The 27,661-nt window shown below is 38.0% G+C and overlaps 1 protein-coding gene across 1 annotated transcript in view; it reads right to left on the minus strand.

Annotated features, from left to right (window-relative positions):
* KPNA1 (karyopherin subunit alpha 1) overlaps nt 1-15,694 on the minus strand; it is a 39,250-nt gene extending 23,556 nt beyond the window's left edge. Inside the window, exons 1-6 of the mRNA XM_005420592.2 lie at nt 15,492-15,694; nt 14,568-14,675; nt 12,734-12,833; nt 12,082-12,176; nt 8,635-8,766; nt 589-677 (exon numbers count right to left, since the gene is read on the minus strand). Coding sequence (XP_005420649.1) covers nt 589-677; nt 8,635-8,766; nt 12,082-12,176; nt 12,734-12,833; nt 14,568-14,675; nt 15,492-15,620 — 653 coding nt within the window. The 5' untranslated portion in view covers nt 15,621-15,694. The remainder of the gene's footprint in view (nt 1-588; nt 678-8,634; nt 8,767-12,081; nt 12,177-12,733; nt 12,834-14,567; nt 14,676-15,491) is intronic.
* Between the last annotated feature and the right edge of the window lie 11,967 nt (nt 15,695-27,661).

Here is a 27,661-nt window from a genome sequence, read left to right on the forward strand (position 1 = left end):
GGAGATGGTGCAAGAGGAGATACAACTGCTGCCAGCAACACTTTAACAGGTGGATACAGAAAACAGGAAGGCAGATCCTTCTCAAAGGTGCATAGTGACAGGACAAGAGACACCATCAGGAGGCAAAACACAGAAAATTCTGATTAGGTATCAGAACACTGTGTTTCACCACGCCATGGTCAAATACTGCAACAGGTTACCCCAGGTAGTTACGGAATCTACTTTTGATGTTCCAAATTTGACTGGTTAAGTAGTTGAGCAATCTAATCTGATCTCACCTGCTATGAAGAAAGAAAGGCTTTGACTAGATGACCTCCAAAGGTGCCTTTCAATTTAAATTATTCTGTGACTCTAAAATAAGCCCAGACATCCACCCACACTGTAGAATAAAATAGTTCCAGCTTAGCTGCTTCAAAAACATGTTTGCATTTTAGCTTCATTAAAAAAGTAGCTCAGGATTCCCCTTTAAAAACTGTGATTACTCCACAATAAAAGAAAACAGTATTATTATTCTTCAAGGCAAAACCCAAATTTCAGTCATATCAGGCACTCAAGCAAAATTCTGAAAAACATATTAAACAAACTTACTGCAATAAAGGGGGCAAGATATTACAGTCCAAAACATAGTCTCTGCACATAGTGCTGTCTCCAGCAATGTTGCCAAGAGCCCATACTGCCTGCAATGAAAAACAGAATAATCATTGCTATTATTCTCAAAATTCCACCAGTTTAACATATGCAATAGAGTTGGGAGAGAATCTGTTCTCTCTGTTAGGTCCTGGACAATGTACAGAAGGAGAATGCATTCTGGTTGCATATTACATGTATACACTCCAGCTCATTATATGACTCAGGAATATTTGCGGATACCTAAAAGAACACCATAACAGCAAACATGTATGTCTCCAAAGATTGTGCAGGCAGACATACCTTTGCTCTGTCCACAACGTAAGAGATGAGCTCACCTCCACAGGCTTAGGAACATTCCCTCCTTGTTCACCTAACTTAAAACCAGACGTTTGTAGCACAGGTCAAGCCTGTATAAGTCTGTATCTACCCAAAAATGTTTGTGTGGAACAGCCCATATTAGTGTTTACTACAAAGGCATAAAAACATGCATTGTTTACACAGTCACAGATAAAAATGAGAATCTCTGCTCAAGATAAATCAATATTCAGAATCAAAGAGTTCAGGTGGGCCATGACATAAATTCTTTAAAATAAAACTATATGAGACAGAACCAGTGTTGCCGATTAAGTCATATTGCATGGCAAAATGTAAGGGCTTGGACATCAGTACTACCCCTAACTTCACTTTGAGAAGATCAAAATTACCAGAATTAAAGCAGCATGAAATGAATCTTTTGTAATATGATGAGAATAAAAGATTTAACTGGTTTTGATTTATACATTTAGGCCAAGTGGTGTTTTATATATTACTGTCCACTAGTACGAGAGCTGTAGCTTTAGAAAGTAGAAATAGTCCATGTCAAGTATAAAAGCAATTTTATGAATTCCATGCAAATTACAGTATTTTGCCACACAAGAAAGCTTATGAAGTTCACATTTGCTATGTACTTCAAGTTAGCAGAAGACTAAGTGTCATATCAAATAGATACATGTATCTGCTTATTCGGTCGGCTTATTTGGCTTTTGGCTTTAGACACATATATCTACACAACCACTGAAGTACTCCCAATTCTACATACAGAGGACAAAAGCAATCCTGTTTGTCATGGATAGCAGCTGAATGTCCTCCCCAAATTTCTCTTCAGTTGAAGGCTATGTATTCAGCTGCAGTAAAATGAGTGCATAACTATTTCTCCAATTGAACAAAGCAAGTTCCTCACACAAAATAAACATGTTCTTCCCTCTCTCTATAGCTATTTAAAATAAAATGCTCCTCTAAAAAACAGACAGAATTGCCAAATTTTTTACCTAAAGGAATTTTGTGGATAATCTGAAATAAATGTATTTATTAATTTTCAATATGGTGTCAATTAATACAAGGCATTAGGTTTCTCCTGTAAGATATTTTTAAATGGTGGCGAAAATATGCCACTTTAAAAAAGCAGCATCTTTAAAAACATACTTTTAAAGCATACTTTAAAAAACAAGACTCCAACCACTCTAGAGGCCCAAATGCACTGGGAAATCCTGCAAAATGAATACAGCTAAAACCAGAGGTATATACAGAATGTAGATAGAGTTGTCAGCTTGCTAGATACAAAATAAAAAGACTTCACCTCTGTACCAGTACTACCAACAACGGCATAGGATCAGAGCCATTAAACTGCAAGTTGCGAAGAGAGTAGGCGACTGTTCTGGGGAAAGATTAGTTTGTTTTGTTTTCTACTCTGTTCCAGGCTTCTGCTGCCAGCCACAGTCAGAGGCAGGGCACGAGACTTTACTGACCTGTGCTATGAAACAGCACAGCCATTATAACTACATAATGTTTTCCCAAAACTGATCTTCATCATCATTTTGCATTCTAACTCTTATTCTTTTTACAACTAATGTGACAACATTTTATCTAAAAAGTGTAACTTTGATCTGGCAGCCTCTTGGACTCGACACACAGAAGACAGCTACCAGAAAAATTTAGCTTAAGAGACAGAATATATGCCACCTCCTGCAAAATGTCACTCATGTCAGAACCTTAAGGAGCCACACCTGTTGTTCATTCCAATACTTGCATTTCTACAGCAAGGAGAAGCCTGAGGAATGAACCAAAGATTTCAGATTCAGTCCTAAATAAATTTGTGAATCTTCTGAAAGCACTTGCGGGGGGCGGGGGGGAGGGGAGAAAGAATAATTGTCTTTCACTGAAGATGTGAGTGATTTCGTATGAAGGCACAGTTTCCTTGCCTGGACATCCTTAGACGGGTAAAAAAACAAGGAGGCCCTATTTCATTTGTCTGTGGTCTTTGTTTCTGCCATTATAGCAATATCTATTTTTAAGGTTGACAAGAGTGATAATCACTTAATCCAAGAATCCATTCTGACCCTGAATGACTGACTGGTTTTGCAACAGCAAATCTCACATCAAAAAGTCTGACCAGAGAAGTCAAATAGCACCTCTGCTTTCCCATTCTTCATTGTTTTTAAGGCAAGGAAAGTCTGGCTGTGTAGTCTGGTGTCACAGGAGCTGGTAAGAGAAGATGTTGCAACAAATCCTTGTAATGCTAATCACTGATAGGACACAAGATGCCAATTAATTGAAATACCATGTCCTGGGGTGACTTTAGAAAAATATGCAATGTTTCATTCAATAAGGAAGATGTCTCTCCTTAGGGAATTACTTTAGTTCTTCAGATAAGGAAGGAACAGAACTCAAGCTCATTTAAATTCTTCTCATCAAATACTGCCATAAATACAAAGCTCTGTCATGGTTTCCACAAACACATGAAAAATGACAAGTTTCTTCAGGGTTTGTTTGTCGGAATAACGTTCAATGATTTCCATTTCTTTTGTGCACTCCTCAAGATGCAAATACTTGCCACAACACTTTGGCTTTGGCTTCATTCTACACAACTTAAATGTCTTCATGTTCATTCCCTTTTAGAGCTTATTCAATCAAAAATATTTGAGTAAAAAAAATCCATTTCAGTACCTTCTACTATCTAAACCCCAACTTAAAGATTACATTAATTTTAAGATTTGTAGCCTGATTTTTTTTACCCACATCTCAGGTAAAAGCTGTGTGCAAACTGAAAGTGCAAATGTTGCCTTGTTAATTGACAGCATCTATTTTTATACACTTGTATAAATTTCCATTTATTGCTAACAGCAGAGTAGGGTTTGCTGTAAGTCTTCCATTTATTTTACTCATCAGTGAACTCCAGTGTTTTTTCCTGCAGTGCTGGACAACTTCAGTAGTCAGTAAAAGTAAAGTGCAAGTCTTGTAGAGTACTGTTGAACCATATGGTGCCTTCTGTGAATAATCCATATGCTTTTTGACAACTCTCCACTATCCCTGGGATTCTGAAGAGTCTCAGCCATTATTTCTTCGGGTATTTAAACTAAGTGCTTAACCAATCACCAAGAGTGTGCAGAGTTTGTCTCTCAGTGGAGAAGAAACATTACAAAGAATCAACCCTTTCTCAACATCTGGATGCTGACTTGGGAAAAAGATCCAATGCTGAGATGAAGATGGTGAAGATTAGCTTGCATGCAAGTGTGATTGGCTAAGTGAACACAAGGAAGGATACCAGAAGGACACATTCCTCAGAGATGACTTCTACTATGTCCTAACACAGAAAACATTGTTCTTTCAGTGCCTGGAGTGGTTATAGCTCCTTCTACTCATATCTCGTCAGACAAACAGAGAAAGCAGCTCATCCTCACACCTTGACTGTTTGTCCTGATTTTGATTACCAAGCGCTTGTTAATAGGACTGCTGATATAAAAGCCAAACAGAACCTGGACACCAGTCCCACAGGTCAGCTCTGCCAAGCAAGTGATGGTTACCAAAAGGAACAGCAATACAACTAGAAATGGAAAAACACTGAGGGAGAAACATACTGGTTGTCTCAGCTGAAAATGCAAACTTTCCCAAGGGGGAACAGGGCAGCAGGGGATGCTCATGCCACCCTCTGTCCAGCAGAGCACAGTGACACACACCTGTCACTGTGAGACATTCACAATCCTCCTCGACAGGCAGCACAATGCCTTACATGGGTTTTGAAGGAAATTCCATGTTCATCAAGGAAACCCGAGGTGACATCTGGGTTTTAAGTATCACAGCAGGGAAAGTCAGGAAAGAACTGCAGCTAAGACACTGCTGAAGCCACATCAACCTTAAGCATGTCATAAGGGCTTTGATGAAGTCTTACAATAAAAATAATTTCAGGCAGGTAGATCAAAATTTCTAGATGTCTTTTGGAAGAAAAAACCTGTGGTAAGTGGAAAAGGACTAGGACATATGCCACTAACTAAACCTAAAAATCAGTACACCAAAAACAGAAATGGGGAGAGAAGGGAGATGTAGACAGTGTTTTTCATAAATAATGCAGATGTAGATTCTGTGATAAATTCAATTTCTCTGATGGGAAAAATGTACGCTAAATGGTTTGACCACTAACCACAGAGGAAGACTGACAGACAATACAAGCAACGAAAGACTTAAAGGATGGTAGGCTAACTAAATGAGGCCTGTACAACTTAATGGGAAACAGATCTTGCAAAAGGATGTAAGGAATCATTTCATTAACATACGTGTTGCTTATTAAACACAGCTATAAAGATTCCATCACAGACTTCTATAGAACAGCTGATTTAGACTCTTCACTAAACTCTGAAACTAGCATATGCAAAGGAAAAAAGTGTAAAATTAAAACTGGCTTATAGATACGAAAAGTACATGTTGGGAACATTGTGATCAAAAGATAAGGTACACTGATATCTGTTCCTGAGCTACTGATAAGGGAAGCTAGAAATAAAAGACAAAGTAAACACATAAATCTTTAAAACTGACTTCCTGTAAAACAAAAACAGTAGATAATGACTAGCCAATAAGTAAGATATTATACATATTTTTTGTTTATGCCATGCTCTGAATTCAAAATAATGTTATCACCTAACATTTCCTTCTAAATAATTGCTATCTTAATTAGAACACAGTCTTCAATACTTCTTTCTCTCTTCATCTTTTACTGTATGATTACAGGGTTACCTTCTGGCTCCTCTGCCCTGAACACATTATATTTTCTGTATTTTCCTGTATTTTTGTAATTTGTTGCAAATGCAGTTGCCTGCAAATAATAATCTTCACAGTACTACTGTGAGACATAATTAGGGTGATCATTTTAGGAGAAAATTGTAGGCAAATATCACCTAGTATCAGAAATCCAACTTGAGAACTCCAGGATCAGACCTGCTCAAAACACAGGCCTAACTATAAAAATCACTGCTGAGTTGTCCTCAGCTACAAAAGGAAAAAGAAATATTTCACCTTGAGCATTTAAAAACCCCAGAACAAGTACCCACTTACTGAAAACTGAGAGAAGGAAATCGTCCTGCATCAGACACTAAGCAGTAGAAACATTTTTCTCACAAACCTACTATGGGCTTAATTGTAAGAATTTCTTCCCTATTCTCCTCCATGCACTATAACTTGTTCCAACTTTAACAAACAGGGTCATAGTGTGACAAATAAAAGCCTCCTTTACTACCCACTCATCTGTTACCAGGGCAACAATCTGTGCATATACTGAATGAGACAAGAGTCATCTGGAAAAATACTATGCAATTGTGTACTACTCCTATCCTGTAATACAGAGGTACAGGAGCTAACTTCTCAATGCTTATTTGCTCCTAATTTTTGTTTCAGAGGATACTGTGGTGAGGTGCTTGGGGCTTCTTAAATCTGTTGGGAAAAAAAGCAGAAGTCCTCTTTTGTTGGTCAGCATTAAACCCAATGTCAGCTGTGAGCAGGGCTGCAATCTCCAGAGCTGCAGCAGAGAAACCCACGATGAAACAGTGTAACACTTTGCCACGGTACATTTTCCTTCTTCAACACAGTTTACTACTGAGCAATTTGTAACTGGTACTTTGAGATTACCAGTAAGAAAGAGATCGTGAATTTGGCAGCACTTGAACTGCATGGAAGAATATTTTTCAGTAATGACAACCAAGCCACTCTGCTTGCCTGCAATCTGAATTTTAATATGTCAGCAGTTTATTAGGAGGCAGGGAGTGGGGAAGGACCCAGATAAACTACTTAACTGTGGCCCCTAAGCTCTTCTGTTAATTCACCCACTGAAAGATTGAAGGCTGCACAACTTAATCTAAACAGGTTTGCTCTTCCCACCTGCTCTCTGACATCATCAGGGATGATAACAACCTAACAAAAAAAGCAAGTTAGCTCTTGCACAGAAGATCAATCATTAGGAGAAAAATAAGTAAGAGCAGCCTTGACTATATACAGAGCACCAATCATTCTGCAGGAACAGCACTCTTCAAGTGATGGCTGAATTTGGAAAACAATGCTACCCAGCTCAACCCCCAAAATACAAATCTGAAAGGATCCATATAGCTAAGTCTGGATGGATTTTCATACGGGCAGAACACAGCATTTATCTGCCATTGTGGCAAGTTCCCTATCACATTTCTAATTTCTACAACGACAGCAGACTCAGCTCCTCAAAGCTAAAGTAATGGACAAAAAATACTTTGTATTTTCTTCAACGTTTTTTCAAACACCTAAATTCCATTCCTCTTTAAAAGCCTTCTCAACAATAATACAGTCTGAGACAGAACACTGAAAATGGAAAGATACAAAGTGGAGTAACTTGACAGCTACAGGCAACTAAGAAAAAAATCTGTCTTGTGGAAAATGTTAGGCAACCTTAAGTACAGGTGGTACACTCTGAGCCAGCTACAAGAAAGAAAAGCAAGTTACACAAAGCAGTCCAATGTTTGAGTTGGGACTCCTCCAATCATGCACCTCAATTCAGCCAAATGCAAGGTCAGATATCTAGGAACACAGAACAGAGGTCACACTCACAGGATGGAGAACTGAACCCTGGAAGTCAGTGACTCTGAAAAGAACAATGGATCATACTGGATAATCAGCTTAACCTGAGCTCACAGCAAGCTTCTGTGGCAAGGAGTCCACAAAGACAATGGATATTTACACATCAAAGTATCGAGCAGAAGTGAAAATGAGGCACTATCTCTGCAAACAACACTGCTGAAAGAGTGCTACTGGAATAGCCAGTGCTTGTCATTTCACCACCACAAAAAGATACTGAAACTAAGAAATAATCAGAAAAAGGTCACCAAAAAACAAACCAACCACCACAGAAAGTTCTCAAAATGAGAATTCAGTGTTTAATTTCATTTACTCAAGTAAAGCCTAAGCCATGGTCTGCAAGTAGCTAAAGGAAAAAACACAGAACTTAGTAATGGAGTAAAGAATGTAACAAAAGCAATACCTGGACCCAAAGCTAGTCAAATTTGTATTGTAAAGGTACATACTTTCAAGTTAGGATTAATATTGGCTGAAACTAAATTTGTTAACATCATTAGTATTTCATCACCCTAAGTCTTCAAAGCAAGATTATACGTCTGAAGTATATTCTTGTTTAAATACAATTTACAGACTTCAAATGGAAACTACTGAATCAAATGTTTTGCCTGTGCTTTATACTGATCCCTGTAGGCCTTGAAGAATATTCATCTATGCTGTAAGGAGCTTGGAGAACAAACTATAATTTCTATTCATGCTTTATCTTCAGGAGAAACAGGCACAAACTTTTCATATCTAAAGCAATTATTCAAACAAGACTCCCTGAATTCCTAAACAGACAGAAATATACCAACCTGTTAGAGAACAAAATGAATTACCTCATTAGCTATGGTTAAGTATATAATTTCCACAAAGAGAAAAATACAATACTTGCTTAGGTAACTTAACACATGCTAAGCACAAAGCAACTGCTGTGTGTAATTTCCATATACTGCATTTTCTCTAAAGGCTTTCTTACAGGATAGCCTTGTTCCTTTCCAGAGAAGGGAAAAAAAAACCCAACAAAACACCAAACAAACAAAACAAACAAAAAGTCAAACAAAAAAGCCTCCAATTCCATAAATTAACACACACACAGAATTCAACACTGTTCTGAATCTTTACCTGTTCCTGTACATCTTCAAACTCTGAACTAAGCAGCTCTATGAAGATGGGGACAGCTCCTGCTTGGATCACTATTCGAGTCTGAAGGGAATTTCCCGAGGCAATATTTGTCAGCACCCACGCAGCTTCAAACTGGAAAACAAAATACAAGTCAGTTTAGTAGGAGCTTTCTATGCCACACCAAACATGGAGACTAAATGTCTTCTAAAACCAGAGAGATCTGGCAGATTCGGCATATGGAAAACATGAGATATTACCAATTAACAGACACTTTGCAAAAAACCAGAATCGTATATTTAAGAGTTATCACTATCACTTGAAACAAAAATTTGCAGCAGTTCCTTATGAGAACATTGGGTTTGCTGTGGCTTTTCATATCTTTTTTTTTTTTTGCTATGCATTTAGGTTACCTTTACCTTTCTTACTAGCTAAGAACCTGTACACAAAACAATGTGCTATCCCACAACATGACACCTGCATTCACTAAATCACCAGTGATATTCCTTAAGATGCAGGAGAAGACATTGTCTCACAAAACTTCATGGATATGAAGCAAATAAAAGAGATTTAAAAAAACCAAACAAACAAAAACAGATTTCTGAAAAACAACACAAAGAACGTCTTTCCAACTCTGGTGATCAGTACTGATGCCAAATGCTATTAGTGTATGATGTTCTTATTCACGACTTGAAGAAAAAGTGAGATCCCAAACACTTTGCATTTTCAACTGTTTTTGTCATTTATTCTTTTAATGTCAACTTGCAAAAGCATTAACTTTTTAAGATGAAATGCAAATTTTTACCCTACCTGAGACCTCAGGCCTCAGAAAACAGATTCCAGAAATCTGTGTTTGAGTAGGTTTCTGCATGCTTTCAGCCCAAAGATTATTACACTACTCTAGCAAATTTACATTTTACTAGGCACATTCAGAATCTATAGAATTAAAAGACTGCTAAAAGTTGAATGAAAAGTAAAAACCAACTAACAGTAAAAATGGAAAGTTGTAAGCTATAAATTAATGATTTTGACATTACCAAAAGATGCTGATCCAGCAGTATTCCAGTGGAAATACTGACATACCTTCAAAAAATGTCTGACGAGACAGAGCAAGGACTTTTATTTAGTGTTTAGTTACAAAACTAACTCCTGCTAAGGAGCTGCACCAAATCCTGAAATGTGCCTGAAATAAGAACTCAAGAATTGAACCTAGAATTCTAAGGCTTTTCATTTCTAAGTGTTGTTAAAGACTTTGGTTTTGAAAATACAATTAAATTAATACAATTAATACAATATAATTAATCTTGCCCTTCTGATCAACTGAACATTCTAGTAAGAATTCCAAAATACATCACTGCAATGCACAAGGAGTATGGGCTGCAAAATAAAGTAGAAACAGACAAAGTCAAAACTGCAAGATTCACCATTAATGAACTAGAAGCAAAACAGTGTGACCAGAACCTAAGGCCAACATAAAATGTTGCTTTCCTTAATAAATGTATAAATAATAAAATGTAATTCTCCTTTCTCTGAAGTGAGTATCCAGTGTTCTGGGGTACATTATAACACAACTATTACTTATCTTTCTACCACAGAGGTCTCCTATCCATATTTTAAAGTTTGTCCTCCAGCTTCGTACTGGTACCACCAGCTCGAACAATTCACAGCTTGGAGACTCACATGGTCTCCAGTGTAAGTCACAGAAAGGTTAGAGAGTGACAGATTCTCTCCTCTTTCTTCTCTGTGGACACCTGATGCTCCAGGATGTATAAACTAAGGAACAGTCACACATTAATGGCAAAGATATCTTTTTGTGGTGCCATTCTTTTTCAAGATTCCTCTCTCCATATGAGAAAAATGTATTTGTTCATGTATGGCTGAAGCAACCCTGGAGAACAGGGGAGCTTTTTAAAGTCTTCCATTTATCTTGAGTAAAAACAGGACAGAGGAATTCCTAACAAATTAGGCCTTCCTATCACTGATCTCAGAGGCCTAGATTTACAGGATATTCCATTGACAACATAGAAAAAAAACAGACCATAAATTCCCATAAAGTTCCAAGTTCATGGACATGGAAGTTGCCATATTCAATCCACCATATAAGCAGCTATAAATTATACTTCACTGTCTCAGAATGAGTTGAAAATCCTTTCCTTCTAGGCTAGGTTACAGTCAGAAATGCCTAGAATGCCAAGCTCAAAGGAATATTTTTGGAAACAATGAGAGAGCAAATAAAAACATTAGAAGGTGAGTTCCAGAGAACTTCTTAACTGATCACAGCAAAAAATTCTACCTGCAGACACTAAATTGCCAAGCAGACAGAGAGATTTGGCAAGATAGAGGAAAATTACCCAGGTAGAATGGAGTATCAAGAGCAACATATTCAAGTTTGTATTTTCACTGCTTTCCTACAAACTCTTTAGGACAAGCTTGCACATTTCCACTCTGACTGATTTTTCCCATTTCCATGTAAAAATCAATAAATGTTACACCAATAAGGCCACAAGAATTGCTTCCATTTATCTGCCTGTCTTGGGTTTCTATGCTTGACCCCAATAAGTAATAAAAGGTATTCAATTTATTTTTTTTTTAAACAGATAGTTTACAAATCTTGCATTGGAGATGCAAACCAACCAGCTTAAATCTGATACATACTCTTAGTTACTCCTCAAAGGAACCTAATAGACCTCTGAAATTCTGTGGATAACAATCTGAAAAGCAATACCTGTAAATGCTTTCTCTGATGTGTAAAAAACCTAATTTCTTGTATATTTCCAGTCAACAAAATTTGGATTTCACATGGCATTCACAAACCTGTTGCCTTCTGCATTTTAAAAGAACACTGATTCTAATCTAAGAGTTGTATTTAATGGCTACATGTTAACATATTTTTTCCCTTTCACTTTCTATTAGCCAAGAAAGACTGACCAGAAAAACACACAGCTGGAAATAAGACAAAGGTCAAGAAAAATTAACCACTATTGTAGCACATATAATTCAGTTTTTCAAACCACAGTAAGGCTTCCAGCTTTCTATGCTTATCATTACAGATTGTATTTCTAAACTTTTTTTTTTACTTTAATCAAAAATTTAAATCCTAATTCTAAAGATTTAAAACGGCCTTCAATTTGTACAAAGAAGGCAAACATCAAAGTTTTGTTTAATAGTTTTTCATCTGTTGAGCTCCAAATTTCAAGCTCTGTATTTGCTGAAGTCTACAGACCCCATCCTATCAATCACTCAATGCATGTCAGGCATCCCTCTCACTCTCTCTCTCCTGTCCTGCACCCAGAGGTCTTGCCAGGAATTCTGAAGATAAAACAGCTTTTTTAACACAGTGAAGAAAGAGAGGAAGTACAGCTGAAAAAATCACTAATTTTCTTCCTATATAACTTGCATCACCAAATGCCTTCCTAAACTAGGAAGGCAGATATATTTGTATTTTTATACCTGCAATGTACAGTTTTCTTTCCGCTTCAGGAACTCCACAAATCTGGCCACAACTCCTTGTGTGCTTATGACTTCATCTATTGGAGGATTTGGTTCTGTTTAAAATAAGAAGTTACATTAGATACATTCATTCCTTTGTAAGGAAATTCTCAAATTACTGCATCAAAACAATATCCAGTGACATAGTGACTGCTCTTTTCTTCGAGTGTGCTCTTTTTCTACAATATTTCACTAAAAGGCAACACATTCCTATCTGTCAACATAGGAAAACTCCAGAGCTTTGAGGTAATAAGATAACATGATTCAGAGCACTGATGCTCTCAGTAGTTTAGGCAGGCTGATTTCAGAGCAGTAGCTCTGTGCAGTCACTCTGGCATGCACACATGCAGAAGACCTTTGGTATATCAACACGTTTGGGCCAGAAACACTGCCTACAACATCTGAACTTACTTCCAAGAGGAGATCTCACATCTGCAACACTCAGTATACATTTCAAGAGAAGAAGTGACTATTACATACATCAAGCTGACATTGTGTCAAGCAGAGCTTGACCCTGAAATTTCAGTGTGAAACTCAATTTTTATTGCTGTCAAAGTAAAACCACATGCTAGGGAGGCTTCTACATTTTTCTCTAAGTAATTGCAGCCCTTACCTTTAGAAAGCAGCTTTCGGAACTTCTGGGTGGCTGAGAGCTGCTGCTCTGGACTATTGGAGAAAATCATCTCAATCATATCAGCAGTGATGACTGCACTCTAGGATTTACATGGGGAAACAGAATGAGGGTGAGAGAGAGCAAAAGGGAAAAAATCTGGAATTAGCAACATACAGGTTATATTTGCTAAACCAGTATAAAGCTTACCTCTTACTGAATAAAAACTTAGGTAAAACCATTATGGACAACATAGAAATCATTATATATGAACATCTACAAAAGGCAGCATCATTCTCAAATGAAACTTTGCTTTACTGAAAGCTAGAATTCAAGCTTTCCTCAAGATATGGCAAGAAAATTATTCTTCAGAATTTTTCACTGGTATTCTCTCCCTTTGTCTAAAATAAATGTAAAATTGTCAGCCTTAAGAAAAAGTAATTATGTTAGCATTTAGGTTTCCCTAACATGTACATTTTGACTTATTCTCTTACACCAAAATGTATAGGACCTGTCATTCCTAGAAGAGTCGACACACCCTAATGTTTGTTATCAACATCAAGTAGAGGTATTAAATTTTCCATAATACTGATGGTTTCCAATAATATGAATAAAATAAATCAGCAACCTTTCTTATGCTAGGTAAAATCTGACATTCTGCTCACCACACATGTACCCATGTAAAGAAGCATAAGAAAAGTCAGATTTTTTTCTTCCACTTCTAATCTAATCTTCAGATCCATCTGATCCCAACCCTTAGACAGACAGGGAGACAGATGACAGTGCTGAAAATACTTAAGCATTGTCTGTAACAGCCAAGATCTCCAACTGTTAAGAGCCTGAAATTAATGGCATTTAACACAGCAAACTGTGTAATGACACTATCTATCAATTAGGCAGAAGCCTTTCCTTACTTTTTACTCTCTATTTGTTTAATGTAAGTGTCCACACAAATGATTAATGGTATTTAGGACTTGCCCGATATTTGAATACTATCTTGAAGAGTAAAACCATGTACTCTATTATTGATCTACCACACTGTAAGAATTTATAAGCATTTATAAGCATTTCTCTGTTTCCCAGTAATTTTCAAGGCTCATATAACCACCATAGCTCAGCCTGATTTCTATGGAAACATCACTTGCATACTCTGAACACAGGCACTGTGAAGATCAGCGACACTTTTAAGTGAGAACTGCACTTTCTTTAAACTTTTCTGTTGTAGAACTGAAACCTTTACCATTTTGCTTTCCAGAGAGAAAGTAAAAAAGTCTAATTCCCAGAAGAAGTATTTTTCTGTAATTTTAAATTCTAGCACAGAAAGGGGTTCAAGGCCTCCTGCAGACAGTTAAGCTAGGTCTAGCAGTGTTTCCAACACTTAGGTTAAAAATGGTGCCACTTGAAAGTCTGCTAAGAAAGCTTTCCACCCAGCCCCTCTATAACATTGTAAATTGCAATAACACACAGCCTGATCTGTATTTTTATGCTTCAAGCCGTATGAATTTCAGATTATAAAAACTCTGGGCAACAGTTGATAGAATCAACTGTTAACCCATAATGGTGAACACTTAATCCAGGAAGTGATCTGCCTGCCAGGACAATGACATTTCATTTCATTTTCTTGAGCACATACCCTCTGAAAAACCACTTGCTATATATCCCTGCCATTTTTCTCTCAAGTAATCTGTTTCAGGGTGGTTCATTGACATGGGTGTTTCGGAGTTGTCCATCTCTGAATGCATTCTTCACATCATTCTGGAATTTCATTTCCATCATGCCACTGCACAACTGACTTGCCCAGCTTCAACCAGCACTGTATTCATTTCTCATCACTTACAGAAGTCATCTCCATGTTGTTCATCTGAGCCTCATGGAAGCCCCCATCTGACATCACTTCCTCCTCCGTTTCTTCCTCAGCCGTTGCAACATTTCGGCGTTTAAACAACTAAAGAGAGAAAATATTTAACATGTATATAAAATATTTAACATATATATGTATATTTAATATATATTACATAGCCAATATATACACAGCATGTTGCATCAGGCTGCTATAAAAACTACACATGCTATCACCTGAGAGAAGGCAGTACACTGCCTACAGGACTTCAACTGACAGCACATGGAGAAAGCTTAGCCATGGAGTAAATGAAAAAACAGTAATGTGCTAAAATATTGGTTCCTAACAGTTCTGGAAAACTGTTCACTGATGTCCCCTTCTCTTCTTCACCATCTGCCGCCATCTACAAGCTCTCTAGCTTCCACACCATTCCCTTCTTGCAGAGGATGCTGGGGTTCAGAGACCTGATAAATTCCTGGGTGTTACACATCTTCACAGAACACCTCCAGGGGCTCTGACAGTCGAGTTACAGTGGGAAAGAGGGCTCTGGAGGATGATCATACATAGGTTACTATACTGGGATGAGCAGAATTTGGTTGCTATGACTTAGAGAAGGTTCCCAGTTTAAGATGTCCTGAGAAGAGCCGGAGAGGCTACAGCTACTGGTCAGACAGTTTTGTCTGACCCTCAAGCTGCTCTGGCCAATGTTACTCCTGAGTGAATGAGGAGCATTCACTCTATGTCTTGTAGAGCCTGCAGAAGAGGCAGTGAAGTGTGCAAGTGATTCTGATTTCAGACTGACGGCGTATGAATTCAGAGGGCAGGAACAACTGAGAAGGGGTTTGGGGGAAGCAGAGTCAGAGCCACTGCAAGACAGGACTATTTAAGGACTGGTCACAGATATGTCAACTGCTGTGTTACCTGCTCCTCTCTCTTTTGCTTCCGTAGCTGAAGACCCTCTTCCTCCCGCCTGCGACGCATCTCGTCAGGGTTTAGAGATTTGTTCTTGTAGCTCTTCAGCCGGAAATTCTCTTTTCCTGAGGTCGTCATGATTCCTTCACAACGCAATTTAAAAAAGAAGACAAAATTACTCTTCAACAACACATAATTTTTTATTGTCTCCACTCCTTACACTCTGTAGCCATGAACTTCCAGCCACTGCCCCGCTGTATTCCATCACCTAACTTCTAAAAAAATTTAGAAGGTGGAAAGCAAAATTCACAGAATTGTCACTTTGGTGTGTCAGTTCTTCAAAAAACTTTTATTTTATCATTTTGAGGCACACACTGGAGAGTAAGTAAAATATTTTACTAAGAACAAAGGTCTATAAGGCAGAGTATATAGCCTGGGTGAAAAAGAATACTATACTAAAAAATTTTAACATTTCTCCACACAGAGAGTTAGCCAAATTACATACTCCTGTTTTTAGTCAAAAGTGAAGGTGTCTTAGCTGCTTTTTATCTTCATTTACTTTGCATGTCAGTAAAGGGGCTTTTTTTTTTGCACTTCATATCCAACATTTTAAGCTAATTCAACACAACCCTGTTGAAGAAACTTGAAGAAACTGTGTTCTTCCTATCCAGACAAGGCCTACAAGGAAATTGAAACAAAAAGAAAAATTTTCGGTGAAGATGGTTTAACCATTGAAAATGCTCAGTCCTGCAAAGAAAGCAGTGCTATTGTTCCCCTCCTCCCCACCCCCAATCCCTAATCCTGCCACTGTTTATGCAGAGGGGCCTTTTTTCAGTCTGTGATTTCCATCTGTCTTATGTAACTCAGTGGGTCGGCATTTAGAGCTGCCCATGATGATTTGCACATGTACAACACCACACTTTGGAGTCACTCAGCATAAAGCACTAGGAACTGTAGAACTGTGTGGAAAGAACTCATTCCCCTGAAAGCAATGGGTGTGGATCAGGTCTCTGCTCTTAGTGCTCCATTCTGCTGCTACTTCTCTCCTTCCATCATCCCTTTAAATCCAAAAGAGTTTGGGAATCAAATTCTCAACACGTCAGTGTTTCCATGCATCTTCACAGAGATGCAGAGTCTCTGACATATTGTAAATCCTGTAACAAAGAATTTAGGAAGCTGCACTATATAAAAAGTTACTCTACAGGACTTTTAAAGGTCTCTTTCATCTGCTCTAATGTGTTGCATTAAATAAGCTAGCCACCTCAAATTCCATAAGCACAGAATCATCAGATGATAAATGATCTCCTGTGCATTTTCTACTTTAAAATTAAGCAACATGAGTCTGTACAGATTCTCAACAGCTTAGGTTTCCTCTTTAAAATGCATCAAATGTATATTGAGTCTACTCCAACAACTCTTCTTTCAGTTAGCACAAAGAGTTGTAAGATAATAATAATAATAAAAAAAGACATTCAAATATGCCTCTTGCTAGAGCCTCTTTTTAAGTTGCAACCATTTATAAGAATTCTGATGATCAGAACTGACTTTCACAGAAAACATTTTGGACATCACTTCAAGTGTTACTGTATTCTGACAACTTTTTAAAAATTTTAAAATATTTTTAAAATGTTCAGGGACACAGAACTACTACACTGATTGTCAGTCAATCAATCAAATAACGTTGCACAAAATGCAACATTAGTAACCTGAGCATATAGGTAAGGAATTCAGCAGCCTAATTTTGCTGAAAAGATTCTCCTGAAACGGCCTTTTTTAATAAAGGTACGACAAAAAGATAAATCTTTTAATAATCATAGCACCAGAAGTTCACTACATCTTTCTTAACAGCTTTGAGACCCCTTTCTTCCTGTGTTTACATGTCTGAGCTTCAAGTGTTCATGATTCTTACAGTATGCTTAGCAATTATATGTTCTTCACATTTTTAGCTTAAGTGACTACTACCTGTATATTAAACACACATACTATTTGAATAAGCCTGGGATTTTAACTGTAAAAAGAAGTTCAGTCAACAAACACTCAAAATTTCTTTCATTCCTAAAATATTTTGAACAAAGTACTTTACATATTTTAGAATAAGCAAGTTGAACTCAAACACCAGGTGGACAACCATGAGCTAGAAGGACATTCCTAACATGAAAATGACTTTGCAGACACTCTGGTCATTCAGACCCTGACCATGAATAAACACAGTCACACACTACAGCCCAGATAACATCTCAGGCCTTCCACAGTGTTACTAATAATTCTCCATTTTTGTCTGAAGCCTGTCTTCTCCCACTTATAAGACTGTATTTACCTTTAATTGGGATTTCAGGACTTTGGTAACTCCTTTGATAAACTCCTGTGGTCATTTCACACCTTCACTTTCAATACCTACAAGTTCTTAATTTAACTGAATTCTTGACAGGGAACATCTTCATCCCTTAATACTGAATTTCATCTAATTTCTATTATGCAGCCTCCATCCAATGTTCCAATGTTTCTAAACATCAATGACACAACCAACTTCATAATAAGTAAGTTTCCTTAAGTGTACTCTTCCTTACTGTACTTATCAACCTAGTTTCCCCCTCATCCCCCATTTGCACACTGATTTTCTTTCAATTAATTTTGCTTCTGTCTTTAAGGTAATACTTGAATTCTTTCTCTGACTTTACTGCAAGCCCTCTACCCAACAGCTTCACAGGTATTATCTTTCTTACATGCTCTACAAGCTGTAGCTGCAGGTTTTAGCTATGCTTATTTCTGACTTTCTAGACAGCTCACTTGGCTGACTAACCCCTTCCTCTACTTCATGAGTAAACTGTACAATTTAAATCTTTTCAAAATAGTATATTGTCTTTTATCTGGGAGTACAAACACCTACCACCAAATGACTAGGCAGAGAGTTTCTTTCATTAAAGGTGAAAAGATTAAACTCTCTTGATCACTGAGAAGTTACCAATCCAACTAGAGATGGGTTCAATATCTTATTTTATACTAGGCCGTCATTGGTAGTAAATAAAATCCCAGCACACAGCCACACACCTATTTTATACCCCTGTCTGTCTAATCTCTATAACTGTTAAACCCATAGTTATTTTCTAGAAGTAATTCTTACTTCCTGAAGGTATCTTGAAATAAATTCTTTCTTTACCACTCTTTTACTGGTTTCCTGACTACTGGTGAAAAATTCAACGAGTGCATCAAGGATTCCATCCAGCCCACACATACTGACAGCATCTTTAGACCTATTCAAATGTGTGAGCACACAATGGCTTTTTAGGACTAAAAATGTAACAGCTCTATGTTAGTTGTTACAGTCAGCCAAGGACTGTCTGCTATAAATCTCCTCCTCCATTTTTGAGGATGTAGCTTTTTCCCCAGACTAAACCACAGAAGCAAAACAACTTCAAATTGTCTCTCTGGTCTTCAGCAGCTTTGGTGTGACTTAGCTGAAAATCTTTCAGTGGTTACTTCAAGTTCACCCTTGCAGCAAATAGCAAACCCTGAATCTTCTCTGCATTGTCAAAATTAACGCTACTTCTGGAGAAAATCTGTGGTGGTTGTCATGGAAATGTTCTACCCATCTTTTCTTTCCTAAAGATAGCACAGCATTGTCCACATTTTTGATACTCCTGGCTACAGATAAAAACCTCTGGAGACCTGGTAAGGAATTTTCATGGTGTATTTCTTGGGCTTTTGTGCAACACCACTCAAGCCCCATATGACACCTTCTCCTTCTCAGTTTGTCTGCATAAACACAAATTTTAGCAAAATTAAACCCACTATTTCTGGATGTCTGCATTTCCATAGGGCAAACATGATCCCAAATTTTTTTGCTGATTAAGACAAAAACCATACCGAATGTGGATGTATTCTAAGCACGCGTTTTTAGGGGAAATAAGAAGCTCTGCATTTCTCCTTGTTCATCAAGTCAAAGAAACTCTGAAGCACTGGGAAATACAGAGTCACTTATTGCCATGACCTACCTTGTCCCAAGCAATCATCTAGATAGGAATAAAAATGAACTCCCTGCCTTCTTAAATCAGCTATCACTGTCACTAGACTTAAGGGCTTTGCCAGAAGGAATACCTTGTGACTAATACTCTTGGATATTTCACACGTCAGAGGTACCGACATGTAAAAATAAAGCCCTTACAAATCAAGAGCTGTATAATTATAAATATACATATAAAAATTCCCATTTTTTTACACATGAAATAGCATATATGTACCATGTATACATAATGAAAATAAGATTACCAAATACACTCCTGATATTAAAGACTATTAAGACAGACTTTCCTTTTTTGGAAATCAGGGCAAGAATATGAAAAAAAAAATGTGTTTCAGAAGTGTAGATCTATACATGACATTCTACCTCACAATGGGAATAGGTCAGAAGGGCAAGACTTGAAAATTAAGGCAGAATAGGAGTTTGAAGAGAAAGTGTGATAAAAACTTATCAAAATACCCATGATTTGGCATATTATGAGTACATTTCCTAACTGAGGTGGATGTCAGAAGGAAAGGAGTCACTGGAGGCAGACTTGGGAGCTCTGTTGCGCTGTCACACTGCTGTCTCTCCCTTAGATTGCTGCCAGAGAGACACAGAAAAGATACAAGAGGGACCATCAGCCCTGAAAGGACAACTCGTGTTAGAAATGCCACTGTCAAGCAGTGAGAGGAGTTGGAATTATTCAAGGGAAGAAATGCACAAAAGCTTTACTTCCAAGGAGATTATAGTTTGTTTACTGGCTCTGCCATGAGATTCTACACGTCCTAGAGAAGAAGTTTCCTCACAATCACACTTCCTGACATCAAGCCAAATACCTACAGCACAGCCTGGACAGATGTTTGAGCAATTCACTGAGCTCTGATTACAGGATACATCACCTTCTGACACTCTTCCATGTGAGACTAGAAAACCTATCCAATTTAAAAAGCCAACCTGAAAGCAGCACTTGGTCATTCACTGCCCTCATGAACACATTCTCCAGGAAAAAAAAAATCAGTATTTTGGCCACAAATGTGTCTGGGTTTTTTTCCCCTATGAAGTGTAGATTTTGGAAAGTCCTTGGGATTTGCTTTTTGGTAATCCACAGGCAACGAGACAGGATGCTAACAGAAGTATTTAAATCCTGGGGAAGTAAATGGTCAGCATTCTTGCAGAGGACAGACAACAAAAACCTTTCACAATAAAACCATGAATAGTACAGGGCATAGAACGATAAAAGTATCACCTGGGATTAATGCTATTTCCCTGGAAAAACTTCAAGAGCAAAATCCTACATTTGGCATCATCCTACAGAGATGAAAACACATCCACCAAGTCTCTATACTGTTGACAGTATTATCTGAGTGAAAAAGAAAAATAAAGGAAATCAACAGATTGACTTCTCTCTTCACTGCTGTCTCCTGTTTTTCAAAAGCCAGCTCAGCCAGATAAACACTTTGATGAGGTTGTGCCAACTTCTAATGCAAAACTATTTGACAAACCATGCTGGCTTACAGGGATCTGTGGGAATGCCCATCAGTAGAAACACCCATACTATCTGAGGGACAGGGGTTTTACTTTCTCTCTGTCCTCAGACTCTTGTAAAGCTCAGGACATCTACAGGAAAGGATATTTAATCATCTCAACTACAAAAAGCTATTGTTCAAGAAAAGCACAGCCAATTTCCAAGACTTCTGCTTACCTTTCTCTAGCTGTAAAAGAGGACTGGGAAACACATCTCACAGTCACTATAAAATCAGCAGTTACAGTATTTGTAAAGACCTGTAAAGTGAGTTTTGCTCCAGCCCTAACAAGGAAACAAAACAATCCTGTGAATTCCATTTTCTGTGGTTTATGAAAGCTGCAACAGCCCAACAGCAGGGATCCACAGTCCTAGGGCAAGCAGCATACAAGAACAATGGAGAAGAAAAGGAACCACCACCCTCTGCTATTCAAAAGGCCAGAAGACTAAAGGAGCTTCAGATGCAACATAAGAATGGTAGCCAAACATTAATAGAATGTATAGCCTTGAAACAGGGTTCAGACTTTAAGAGACTTTCTGTTAAAAAATGGAATTAGGAAGTGGATTTCTTCATGGAACTGTTGCTCATTTGCATATCTTTTAAATCTGCTTTATTTTGCAGGCTTCCTAGTCCTCTTAAGGTTTTTCCCTGCCCAGTGGTAAGCCTTAATTCACAATTGTTTCTGTTCTAGCACTTTTATAACCCTGAGAAATAGCAAAACAAGTACTAACCTACCTAATCTATGGCTAAAGTTGGCATGTTCTAGCTCTAGACCACTTGGCAAGTTGCACTGGTTCTTAAAAATAAGAATACCCTTAAAATAATTAATACAAGACATAAAAACCAAACAACATTGCACAACATGGAATGTGATATTACAGAAAAATTACAGACTTTAATATTGCTCAAAGGCAAAAAAAAAAGAGGGGGGAATACATTGTGTGCTATCTGAACAATGTTGAGACAGCTCTGTCAAATGTGCAGGGATGTAACAATGTCACATTTCACACCTCATCCTGACTTTCCCATCCACAAACAAAAAAAAGGCCTGAAAAGTTGGCTAAAGTAAAGACAAACAACTACCACATCAAAGGTATCTCTGCAAAATTACTGATCTTGAAGGGTACATTGATTATATCTCCAGGTAACTCAGAAAAATCTTCTGTCCTTACAAAAAAAGTACCTATTTTTTAAGAGATGTACTTAAAACCAGGCCAACACCAGCTTGACAAGCTCCTGATCTTTACTCTAAAAAAAAAGCAACCCCATAGGGGGAAAAAAATCAAGTAAATATATTTCTGGTTGCATAAAGAAACCAACCACTAACAGAAACAGAACTACCTGACACTTGGTCTACCTCAGAACCTGATCTGGCACATCAGCCTGTATTACTAGTTAAACCAACTGACAGTCACTGAGCTGGACACTTAATTTTTAAAAGTTTGAGGATTGTGTAGGGTTTTTTTCTCTTTTTTTTGAAAAATATTGCTGAACAGATTAAGAAATAATGCATTTACTACGTTTATTGAAAAACAGTTTTAGAAGGCAACATGCTCAATAAAAGATTATATAGTGTGTATCTAGCACTTCACTATACATTTACTACAATGAAGATATTTACAAGCTGTTTTGAGTTCCATTTTTAAAAGCTCCATTTTGACTTAACAAGGCAGCAGATACAGTTTTCAAAGTTCCAGAAAGCTTTTAACTTGAGTGAGAAGCCAAAAAACTGACTATCAAAGACAGGTCAATTTAAAATGGAAACATCTTCAAATTTGTTAACTGAGACTTTCTGACTTGAGTTGAAAACACAAAATTCCTTTACTGTGTTCAAAGACACAGCAGTGCAATAAATCTGTTTAAATTAAAAAACCTTCACCTTCATTTCTGTAACCCCACAGTCCACAATCAGCCTGAAACCAAAAGGTCCCACAAGTCATAACACAAAGAAGCAAGTGATGGGGAATTAAACTATTCAGCCACACAGGATTATACTGACATTAAAAAAAAATAACCTCACATTAATGTGCCCATCCATATGAACCAACAGAAGTGATCGTTCCTGTATGCCAAATGAAAATGTAGCCTGTTTTACTTTTGAAGAAGAGATACATTTGTATTTTGATCAAGATTATAGCACATCCTCCCTGCACTCACAGAATGGGCTGGCCAACTATGTATTTTCTGTAAGGTTATATCTAAAAGAGGGACTGCTTGAAAAACCACATTTGACAGTCATCTGTCAGAAGAAAAGATCACCCTAACATTTCCAAAATCCTAACTTGCCCTAAACATTATTTGTGAGTGAACAAGAGTGCACCTTTCAGAATTTCACACAATGAAAAGCAGAAGCCTACAAATTTGGTTAAAAACAAACTAAATTAATAATTAAGTTGACTTTGTAGTTTCAAGCAGCTTTTGTTTAGGGTTGGAAATATCAGAAGGCACTGAAAGCAAAGCTACCTCATGCTTCCCATGATGACAAATCTGCCTGCCACAATTGTATCATTTGCTGTGACTCAGCACTATGGAAGATACCCGCGCAAACCAACAAAATAACAGTAAGTCAAAATTCTACTGATTTCATCCTAGCTTTGGAGATCAGCAATGCAGGAGTCACACAGCACTGAGGTATCAGCCACATCAAGCCAAAACCCACAGGCACTTCAATGCTTAGTTACACTATTCTGCCTCCCTCACCCCATTTACACCCAATACCCCTCCTACCAAAAGCTCCTGAATCCAACTAACAGCACATTCACAGAGATACCTCTTCTCTTTTCTGATAACTTATCAGTACCAAAAAAAAGGCAGAAGAACACATAGGCAGTTGAAGAAAGGATCATGTGGAAGCTCTTACAAAGAATCCCTGTGCCTTTTAAGAGGCAATCTCATCCTACTTCAGACAAAAATCACAACAACCTAATGTTAATCACAACATTATTATCAGACTTTACTTATAGAGACTTACAGTTTGTGATCCACTAATAGGTGGCTTGTTTCCCATTTTCAAAATTCAACAGGTGAATTTGCTTTCAAGTGTTACCTTAGCACTAAATTTGACAGGCTTACAAAGCCTTGTTTCAAGATATGTTCAGGATGTTTAGCCACAGGGTACTTATTTTATGGTTTTAGAAGCAGCACATCACTTACATATAATCTCAAATTTATATAAAATAAAATAAAGATCTGCATGTGTCAAACCAGTTGGTATCTCACAGAACATACGAATCCTCCTGCTGAGCCTGACAAGCACTCTGAACTACCAACAAAAACAGAAAAACAGAGAAAATAAATACTGTGGATCACAAGGAAGCTGTTGGCAGCAGGTGACTGACTAAATCTTAATTCTTATGTCACACTCTGAAAGCCCAGAGTCCATAACTCTCCACACACATCCAGGAACAGTCACATTTCTTTCAGTTCCAATGAGCTTTAGCATCTGTCTCTCCATGACACTAAGCAATAATTATGTTTCAATAAAGTGTTCGCATTATTCCAAACCAGATTTCTTCTGTCACTGAACTCCATTTATTCCTGTCTAACATGAAGAGATCAGAAGTGACCCTGTGATGTGCAGTCTACCACAACTTTCTAACGTTTTTTCATACCTTCCTGCTACTAAAATCCTTTATAAATCAATTCTGGTGAAAGGAAATTTACTGTCACCTGTCTTAGACTACATCTACTTTTTATCCTCAAAATGAATTATAAAGTCATGCACAATGTTTAATGCAATTTAAGACATTCAGGAGGTGGCATGATATCATTTCCAGTCCTGCAGGTCTACAGATTTTATATTCAGTAGAGGTTTTTAGAGTGTTTAGCTTAAAATTACCTCTTCTGTTTTTCCAGAGTCCCTTTACCTTGTCCACAATAATTTAAAAGTACTGACACTTCTACAGGCCTTGCATTCCACTGCTGGCAATTTGTATTTTGAAAACTCCACATTTATTCTTGGAAATAATATCGAGCAGTTTAATCCACTTACTTGCTTAACAGACTTTAAAAACTGTAACAGACAATGGTTTTTTTTCTTCAGAGCAGAAAAAAAGCTGACTTGCTATCATAATGCTGCCTCTATTCTCTGTAATTTACATCAGCATTTCTTTATTAGTATTATTATATTATTTAAACAAGTACATCCATTATGCTTTCACCCCTTAGTATGAAGCTGAATAATTTTTCTATCAGTTCAGTTTCCACTTGTTCTCTGAAAAAGAGGTGGTCTGGTCTTTCTAACTTGTTTGTCCATTACATCATTCCAGAACCTCCAGTGCAGATATTTCAGCCACTCAGAATATTTCATCAAGTGTGTAATTCCTTTAATGTCTTTTCTTTTTCTTGACTTGCTCACAGCCTATCAGGCTCACTCACTATTCCCTTTGGCCTTCAGAAGTATTTAAACAAATACAATAAATTAAGCTATTTGCTGCTGCTCTTCTAGTTCTCTTATGTTGCAAATTAACATTAAAGCCCCCAGCCCTAAATCACATCACTCAGTTTTTTTTATGCACTATATGCTATTTTGGAAAAGCTTGATTTGAGTTTTTCAGGGAGGCACTGGTTTACAACCATCAACCTCTTGCCATAAAAGTTACATTTTGCAACTTAAGAACTTTTTTAGTTGCCTTTAAAGGTAGACTTTTGTGCTGTTAAAGATAGAAATCAAGCCCCCTCAAGAACTTGTGAAACACTTCAAAGAAAAAATTCACAACCCAGTGGAGGGACGAACAGAAAGATTTTACAGCAAGCTTGCAGAAACAGGACCGTAAAATAAAATGCACCATTCTATTAACGTTAGCTTATTCAACAGAAGGGGAGGAAATAAAAAAAATTTTAAAATAGTAAAGAGTACTGTACAGAAACACTGAAGCTGAAATAAGACTATCAAATAACCTGCTTAAATAAACATTTACACGTAGAAGTTTCTAAAAAGAACCTTTCAGAAACGGCTACAACTGACTGTAGGACTTTTTAGTTCTCGCGGCGACTCGGGCCAGTGCTGCTGCCACGGGCTGTTGCTGCCTTTCCCTTTCCAAATGGACCAAACTGGGACTTCTCCAGGAGCCAGCACTCAGCTGAATATACAGGACCACATCAGCACACCAGCTCTGAAGTCATCAACACAGAAAATACAACATCAGAAAAAATCAGCACGTGGCACACTGACAGCAAGAGGTGAACACTCCGGTCCAGTGTCAGAGTGAGAGATGGGATGTAACAAAGACTCTGCTTTGAAGTTGGGGTCAGTGGGGGATGCCAAGGCCCCAAAACAGTCACATCTCTCAGAAGTGAAGCATCACTGAATCTGTTTGAAAGACTGACAAGAAAATCCATGCTGAGAAAAATCTCCACCTCATGTGTCATCTTAAGTTACCATGCCTCAAGCTACAATTCCTTTCCCCAGTGCCTATAGGTATGTCTAAAGGGTAATTAAAAGGTGCAACCACAGCTCGAGTAGAAACTTCAAAACTTGTTTTGAATGAGTTAGTTCACATGTCAATGCAGGTGGTAACACTGAAAGGAGAACACAATGAAATTACAATAAAAACAAGGCCAAATACACAAAAGATCAGCTTGATAGAACCTATTAATTTACACAGTGCTTCATTAACAGCTGGAGGGAATTCTACTCTAACTACTAACTGCCAGAGGTACATACAAAATAGCTTTAAAATAAAGAGCTTCTGAGGATAAAGTTGCAATCCCATTTCCTGAGAGCTCATTGACATATCCCAACTTTGCTAAGTCTTTCATTAACATCAAGCAGTCAGAGCAGAAAATACGCCAGCAAACAAAAAAATCCAGAGGAACAGCAGCTTGAATAAAGGATAAAGGGACCATTAAACACCACCATTCAGCACCATTTGGGAATTCTGCAGAAACAGCAGCCCGGTATTTTCACAGCTCATGACGTATCTTTTCAGCCCGGAGTTTCATTTTCATGAAACGCCCTCAAGAGGCAAAGCTTAAAATCATTGTTACAGGGACGGCGCTACGGGCAGCACAGATTTAGAGACTATGAATGGGACAAGTTTCTGTTGCATACAAAGTCTCTGGAACAGGACAACTGGAAAGGGCCATCCAGGGCTAACCTTCCATCGTATACAGGCAGCCAAAGAAATAGCATTTTAAGTGAGATAATGCGAGGCTACGGGGTGATATTGGCAGGGAGATGGCAGAGCTTTTTAAATCAACCAACACCACAAGGGGGAAAATTAAAAAAAAAAAAAGCTTGGAAGATCCAGGAGAAAGTTTCCCTTCCCCTCCACGCAATCAATCAGGTTGGAAAAGACCTCTCAGATCACCGAGTCCAACAGTGACCCAACACCACCATGCCAAACAGGCCACGGCACTGAGTGCCACGTCCAGTCTTTCCTCAAACACTTCGAGGAACGGTGACCCCCATCTCCTTGGGTATCCCATTCCAGTGCTTAACCACGCTTCTCGTGAAGAGATTCCTCCTGATGTCCAAACTAAACCTCCCCTGGCTCAGCTTAGGGCGATGTCCTCTCGTCCAGCTGATGCCCTGCCTCTGCCCGCAGCCCGTCCCGCGGTGGGAGCAGCGGCACCGGGGCCATCCCGTCCCCGCGGCACGGAGTTGCCCGACTCCGCGCAGCCAACCACGGTCACTTCCGAAGCCGGCGCTTTGG

Source organism: Geospiza fortis, unplaced genomic scaffold (genome assembly GCF_000277835.1).
Source record: "Geospiza fortis unplaced genomic scaffold, GeoFor_1.0 scaffold1, whole genome shotgun sequence".
NCBI classification, from domain to species: domain Eukaryota; kingdom Metazoa; phylum Chordata; class Aves; order Passeriformes; family Thraupidae; genus Geospiza; species Geospiza fortis.